The sequence below is a fragment of the Lipophrys pholis genome (assembly GCF_963383615.2).
Source record: "Lipophrys pholis genome assembly, chromosome: 14".
Classification (NCBI taxonomy): domain Eukaryota; kingdom Metazoa; phylum Chordata; class Actinopteri; order Blenniiformes; family Blenniidae; genus Lipophrys; species Lipophrys pholis.
The window spans coordinates 17129697-17137399 of NC_137633.1; the positions used below are offsets into that span (position 1 = coordinate 17129697).

General features: G+C 41.0%; 1 protein-coding gene across 1 annotated transcript; it reads left to right on the forward strand.

Annotated features, from left to right (window-relative positions):
* Positions 1 to 1402: 1402 nt before the first annotated feature.
* LOC308119828 (cell cycle control protein 50A-like) lies at positions 1403 to 7169 on the forward strand. The gene is made up of 7 exons (XM_080480061.1): positions 1403 to 1948; positions 3335 to 3454; positions 4395 to 4502; positions 4611 to 4698; positions 5148 to 5291; positions 5383 to 5592; positions 6408 to 7169. The coding sequence occupies exons 1-7, from the start codon at positions 1700 to 1702 to the stop codon at positions 6599 to 6601; spliced, it is 1113 nt and encodes a 370-aa protein (XP_080336187.1). The 5' UTR covers positions 1403 to 1699; the 3' UTR covers positions 6602 to 7169.
* The last annotated feature ends 534 nt before the right edge of the window (positions 7170 to 7703 follow it).

Genomic DNA, 7703 nt, shown 5'->3' on the forward strand with positions numbered 1-7703 from the left:
GTCTGTAATGAAACAGAATCGTGATAGTCTGTTTTGTGGTTAAAATAAGTTTTATATTTCTAATAACATGTAGTCCTTGTTAGTACGCTTTCTAGTTTTCAGCTTTTCTCTAGTTACACCAGTGTCCACCCACAATCTGAAAACATGAATATTAAGTGGATTGGTGTCTATAGGTTTGAATGTAAGAGTGTGTGGCTGTCATACTGTGATGGACTGACAATCTGTCCAGTGTTGCATTTGTCCAGTTTCTTCGCTGACGTAGCAAAAGCTACACTTTAATCCAACAATAATAAATCACCACTGACTCCGCAGTCAGCAGCAGCTTATTCACCACCTTTGCAAGAGCTTCCACAATATTTTTTATTATGTCTACCATTAGAATTACTACTGATTCAAGCCTCTCAGTTTGTTGTCAAAACAATATTATATTCACATGCTTTTGTAGAAATAAAATAAAAGAAGATATTTCAGTTGACCTCAATACATTGTTATATTACAAGAAGGTATTGTTAAAGGAAAAAAATTATAATGCATCATCGATGCATATTGAGCCGCCTGTATAATTTTGTAAATGATACTATGAACATTTAAGCAGTCAAACTTGTCAAACTTGTCCCTTCTACTTTTTGTCCCTTCTACCTTTATTTATTCTGCAAGCTTTGGTCCAATAATTATAAAATAATGATTGAACCTATTTACTATTCACATTCTGGTTATGTTAATGAGTTTATTTTTATATTTCTTATATTTATGTTTAGTTTATATGTACAGTTCTGTTTTTTATAAATTCTGTATATAAAGTATTCTTTTTTTAAACTCATTTTGAGGCCCTTTTGTCATCCAGGGTATATCATAGTACTTTGACTTCCTTCTATGTTTTACTACTGGACAATTTTCACCATACAACATTTTAAAGATATTTAAAAATTCTTTATAAGCTGTATTTACTTCCTTTTCCTTATATGTAGTATTCCAATTTTTTTTTGTAGTTCATTCTTGAATTTATTGAGCATTTTCTCTGTTTTGATTCATTTATACAGTTTCACATTCTTTATTAATTTTACTGCCACAGTTGTAGACCGCAAAGCCTGGGCGATGATCAATTATATTTATATTTATTAAGATTCCACATATTATGTTGTAATCCATTATGTTAGTATATATATTATCAATTCTTATTTTAATTCAATTACTCTTATTATTACTAGTATTAGTATCATCAGTTTTTGTACGTGTTTCAAAACAATTGTGTATATGAAAGTTTAGAAGCTGCTTTAGCCTATTTTTAAAGATTAATCGTGTTTTGCAGCTCCGGGTAAATTCGATTTGGTGGAACGTCACAAAAACGTTTGATCATAACTGTTGCGGACTCCTGTCCAAAAGTCCCGGATGTTTACATGCCAGATTAGTCGCGGCACGTGACTAAGAGGGCGTCTCCATCAGTGACGACGTACGTCTACCGTTCCACCATCTGATTGGCCGCGTGACTTCCGGCTTCTTTCTCTTGGAAGAGATTAACAAGCGCCTAAATCAATACTAAAATGAGTCGATTTTTCGATTAGACCGAGGACACGTTTCACTCCGAGGAGGATAACACACTTTGCCTCGACGCCGCGTCCCTTCCCCTGCGTGTAGGGTTCACGACAAGCTGTTGTCTTTCGGCTAAAGTGGATTATTTTGGTCGAGGCGGATCGCAGCCATGATGGCGTCCAGCTACAACGCTAAGGAAGAGGACGGGCACCACTCCGGCTCTGCGAGTCACGGCGGAGCAGGGGTGGCGAAGAGCAAGAAGCCGGACAATACGGCTTTCAAGCAGCAGAGACTACCGGCCTGGCAGCCCATCCTGACAGCGGGCACCGTGTTGCCCGCCTTCTTCGTAATCGGACTCATCTTCATCCCCATCGGCATCGGCCTGTACGTGACATCCAACAACATCAAGGAGTTCGAGGTACGATCCAGGTGGCCTGGTTTGTTTTCAGCCCACTGCGGGAGGACAGTCCAGGCTTTTCCTCTCGGATCACAGTAACCGGACAGTCCAGGCTTTTCCTCTACCACTACATGAATGTCATATGACCACTGTCCAAACAGGGTACAATCCCGTCAAAGTCATGAGATTGCAGTTTAAAATGTAAAAAAAAGAATAATACAGTACCTGCGAGAACAGTGTCTCGTGTTCTTTAGGAAGACAAATACGTAATGGAGCCCGGAGGTGTTCAGGATACGATAATAGATTAGCTGAGACTCACAAGTAAACAACAAGACGCTGCAGCGAAAGGGAGCTACCTTTTTCCTGGTTGTGAGCTCTTATTGTGATGGTGAGTTTGCCAAAATATAAGTGTCGAAGGGTGTGGGAAACCTTGCAACCTGACTCGTGCTTTTAGTAACGTTAGTCGAAAGACTGTGGTGAAGTTTTCTTCCACATTTCAAAGAAAGAAATTTCACGTAAATTGTGTAAAACGTGCTGTTTTACGTATTTTTTTGTTCTTTGCATTAAAATATTGGAAATGTATCCGTTTTTAATGCCATCAGATTGCACTTTCGGCCCTGTTAAGATCTAACTTATTAGTATGTGGCCCCTTAAGTAAAATAACTATAATGACCCTGCTGCTTTTGCAAGGTTTAAGCAACCTGATGGTTTGAATTGGGCTCATGCTCCATGTGAGTGGATGAACAAATCAGTAAAAACACCAAAATAGAAGCCACAATCAAAGGGTTAGTAAATGTGAATCACATCCCTGTGGCAGTCTTGGACCTGAATGATATGGGGCAAGTGTTAATTCAGAAACATTCAATCGAAGTTGAACTCTCAAATGGCTGAAAATGGTTCAATAGCTCAAAAGATAGTAAAATTATAGAATTTGAGCCAAATGCTGTGGTTAAAAAAAAAATCCCTGCCAGCAGAGGTGGGGCCAAGTCCATGTTTTGCAAGACTTCCAGTGGATCATCAGAAAATAATACTGTTTGATAAATTCCCAAAAATAGAGGTTGGCATCAAATCCACACTGTTGCATTTTAATGACCGTCTTATGGCTTCATACCTCAACATACACAGCGATCAAGTAATGAGCAAAACCTGAGTACAATGTACTAAAAGTGAAATGAAAATTAAAGGATCAGAAAACTTGTCTAACTCGTGGTCCAACATAGGCCAGTCTTGCATTTATTTAGCTCAAGAAATAACTTTTCTCTGGATGAAAAGACACCAAATGTGTTGAACCATTTAAGGACGGCAGGAAATCCTACTTCCAACTGTAAAAACTGCAATTTTCTGATTCAGCTGCACTTCCCCGTTTTCAGTTTTGCTCTTCTGAAGTCACGCGCGCTTTGCTTTCAGATCGACTACACCGGCGTGGACATCAACAGTCCGTGCTACAGCTGCGCCAAGAACTTCAGCTGGAACAGCACCACGCCGTGTCTCTGCTCCGTGGACTTCACGCTGGAGCAGCCGTTCGAGGTGAGCTCAGAACCCGCTCGGGCTCCCAGTAATGCTGAGACCGATGAATAATACATGCCTCCAGCACAGACGCTGAGAATGTTGCTGGTGCAAAAGAAGGGGGGGGTAAAAACAGCCCACCTGATGCAATTGTCTATTTTGAGTCTAAAGAAAGGAACACTCAAGGTTTGGTCGATTCACTCTCAAGAGAACGTGATTGATTATTTTTAAGAGGCCTAATGCTGCTTATATTTTTATCTCAGCAGTTTGTGGATGAGATAGATTTCCCTGTGTGCAGTCTGGAGTAAACTGAGCCGTAGGTGCAGCTCATGAACCAAAACATCTGTTAAAGCCATCCTGTGTAAGTTTCTTGCAAACCAAAAGATATTATTTATGTAAATATAAGTTATTTACAGCAAGTACAACTCACCAAAGGGCATGGATGCATGACTGGGATTAAACACACTTGTGCAAAGGAATGATGTGTTTTACTGAGTGCATCATTGCTGCACATTTCTTATAAAAATTCTACCTCTGTGCAACAAGTGCTCATCGTGGTTGTCTTTTTTTTTTTTTTTTTTTTACACAAAAATCATATATTTTTGAAAATGTGGACAACTCAGACTGCAAATCAACTATCTCTACATATACCAGGCCAATATAAGAGACAATTGTAATGGTGAATTGCAGAATGATGTATTTACTACCAATAAAAGGAAAGAGACCAGCGAGCGAAAAGACAAACAAGGAAGGGAATGAAATAACAGGCAGTGGATGAAGTGTGGAGTGTCATGGAAGTCGGACCTATTGCAAACTTTTCCCGAACCAAGAGCTTTACTTTGTGAGGAAAATGCTGTGAAACACAACCGAAAAGCCCGTCAATGCAAATTGCCTTTGTGTTTCACAAACGTAATAGTCCTCTAGCATTTCTACATACGTCTCTGTGGTCTCTTCTCTACAGAGCAACGTCTTCATGTACTACGGCCTTTCCAACTTCTACCAGAACCACAGGCGCTACGTGAAGTCCAGAGATGACAGCCAGCTGAACGGGGACGTCGACGGTTTGATGGTATGACCTTGGAATTGATTTTCTCTGCTTTTCCTTCTTGAAAAAAGAAAAGAACAACAAAAAAAGCATCTCTTTAATCAGCCGCGTGCTCAATCTAATTCTACACAGAACCCCAGCAAGGAATGTGAGCCGTATCACAAAAGTGATGGACTGCCTATTGCTCCATGTGGCGCCATAGCGAACAGCCTGTTTAACGGTGAGTCGGGGCTGAAGAGACGTCACATTTTTCACACTCGGATGTTTAAAGATTGCTGCTGTTCATGTAGTGTGACTTTTCTTTTCTTTTTTTTTTAATCATCTTAAAGCTTGATTAAATGTAAAATATCTGGTAAGTCGTTGTTTATAGTCTGCAACTGTCACACTCATGATGTCACTCTGACGCGTATCTTACAAAAGCAGTTTGTTTCCACTAATCTGATAATTGTTTTAGAGCTTTTTCAAATCACAATTTCTAATAAAAACATAACCAGATCAAATATTTCCTGGGAGAAGGCGACCCAACCCCGCTGGAGTTTCCTATGCATTGCTCTTTGGTGCCCCCAAGTGTGATAACTTGTATTTGACAGTGTTCTGTTTGCAGGGGTGCGGCTCTTTGGCCGCACCGCTAAAGCTGCAACTCTTGACTGAAGCCTCTCTCCATTTCAGACACTCTCGATTTGTATCATATTGATATCAATGGAAGTAGAAATGAAATCCCTCTGGTGAAGAAGGGCATTGCGTGGTGGACAGACAAGCACGTGAAGTTTAGGAATCCAGGTGGAAACAGCAACCTCACTGTAGCCTTTCAAGGTAACTTTTGAAAATGGAAAAAAAAAAAAAAGAAATCTCGATCCGTAAACACCTAAATTGCATTATTGAACCCGGGTTTGTTTCTTCTCAGGAACCAGCAAGCCTGTGAACTGGAGGAAGCCCGTGTACGAGCTGGACGCATCGGACCCGGAGAACAACGGCTTCATCAACGAGGACTTCATCGTGTGGATGCGCACGGCGGCGCTGCCCACCTTCCGGAAGCTGTATCGCATCATCCAGAAAAAGTCCAGCACCACACCAACTCTACCCAGCGGGAAGTACGTCCTGAACATCACCTACAGTATCCTTTAAATGCTATTTTCCCCCTCCAAGAAATCATTGGTTTCACAGTTAATGGTAGGATGTTGGTTATTTGAAGCTCATTTGAACTCGTCATCAGTTTACTTTTCTCCTTTAGGGTGTATTGATGTAAATAATATCAAATGTTGCTGACCACCGACAGATGTCCACGTGCAGAGACAACAGTGTTATTCACACCAAATACTTGTGGGGGACCGATCAGGTGACGAGTGAACACTTTAGCCTCAGAATTTGACGTTTTGGAAGTCGGAAAAGGGGGAAAAATGTGAGGATTTGAACAAGTTTGAAAAGAACCATACTGACAGCTTGACGCCTGAGTCAGAGCATCTCCAAGATGTCCGCTCTGGTGGAGTGCTCCCACTCTGCAGAGGCCAGTATCGGTAAAAGGTGGGAAGAGAAGCAGCGAATGAGTGAAAGAATCATGGTTGATCACCTCACATCTTCCTGTATTTGAAGATCTTCTGCTAATATCTCGGTGCCAGACACAAAAGCACAACTTAAGTTTTCCAAGGAGTTGGGGCGTCGGATTCAGCAGCAAAAGGTGGTTTGACATCTTTGCGAACTGAGCACAGATCTTCTAGGGAAGTTCAGATCCTCCTGTTTCTCAGGTGTTCGTGACATCGCTCCTTGGACTCCTGGTTCGTTGTTTCACTGCAGGTAACAAACACTGGCCGCGGGGTTGTTTTTCTCTGCGATAGAATAAATTTGGCTCTTTCCAGTTGTTAGTACGTGATGGTAAAGCGATGCACTCCGTCTAGAAGCTTCGGTCCATTTTCTTTAACCCCACGTCCTCAGATTACCCCGTGCTCAGCTTCGACGGCCGCAAGCGAATGATCCTGAGCACCATCTCCTGGATGGGAGGGAAGAACCCCTTCCTGGGAATCGCCTACATCACCGTGGGCTCCATCTGCTTCTTCCTGGGCGTGGTCCTGCTCATCATCCACCACAAATACGACACCCGCAACAACAGCGCCGACATTCCAAACTGAGCAGCTCTCGCGGCGCTTGCCGCTCTCTGTGCATGCCTGGACGACCCCGCGGGGTCACTTCTGGACTGCTCATTGGATTTTAGCTTGAGAACACTGTCTGTTGATTGGTTATCAAAGGGCAGTCGTGTCGCACATGTCTCAAATATGCTTTCGTGTCGGGCATCAAAGGCATATCTCTGCGTTTCTGTGCATGTAGCTGAAAGCTGGCTGCTGAGACCATAAAGTCAACTCCACCAAGGTTTTTTTTTTGTTTTTTTAATTTCCTTTATTTATCTGTACATTGTCAAAGTACTTGTGTTTGATTTTAGCACTGCTTTGTGAATGGCTTAATTATTGAAAGATGTTTGTATTTTTAATGCAAGTTTTGTCTATATACTGTTACATGTCCTGCTGATGAATATATACGATACTATTTCATTGACAAACCTCCGCGTTCTTTCAGATGACCTTTAAATATAAAAGGAGGTAATCCCTGCTTGTATGCAGTTACATATGTCAGATGTTTATGTTTAACAAGAAGTACTTTTTCCTCAAGAGAGCTGTAGTAAATACCAACATTATGATTATCTACCCTCTGCTGTGCCTGGTTTGTCATACTGCACACTTTAAATATGAGATGACGCCTCTTTAGGATGGTGCGTCCCATTATGCTTCTTTATCTTCAGGCCTTTGGGCGGTGGTTGATTCAAGCACATCAATTCCTGAAGATTAAGATTTTGATCTGTTAAATTACACGCGTTTCTCAGAGTTGAACGAATAATATGCACTTTGAAAGTGTCAAAGTTATTAGTTTTCCTCCTTTGTTTCTCTTCGCTTTCTGTTATCATACTGCACTCCTGATTTATTAATAGGACAGTTATTTCAGTTCTTGTTTCAAGATCTTGGGTTTTATAAGGTTTGTAGGGTCCAATTAAAGAACTTGCGTTGGTGTTATTTGCGATTTATATATTTAATTTTCTCACAATTCATATTACACATGATTTTCTGGAAGCAATTTTACTATTCTTAAATTGTGAAGTATGTTTTTTTTTTTGGCCTATTAAAGATCTTTGTCTATCACAAGATTAGCCTCTCCCAACAAGCTTAATAATCTTCTTCACAT

What these genes read in the sequence shown, in the direction of transcription:
- LOC308119828 (XM_080480061.1), top strand. Translation starts at nt 1,700, where the DNA reads ATGATGGCGTCCAGCTACAACGCTAAGGAAGAGGACGGGCACCACTCC. An exon ending in CGCTGGAGCAGCCGTTCGAG is followed by an intron (nt 3,455 to 4,394) that starts GTGAGCTCAGAA and finishes TCTTCTCTACAG; the next exon opens with AGCAACGTCTTCATGTACTA. An exon ending in AGCGAACAGCCTGTTTAACG is followed by an intron (nt 4,699 to 5,147) that starts GTGAGTCGGGGC and finishes TCTCCATTTCAG; the next exon opens with ACACTCTCGATTTGTATCAT.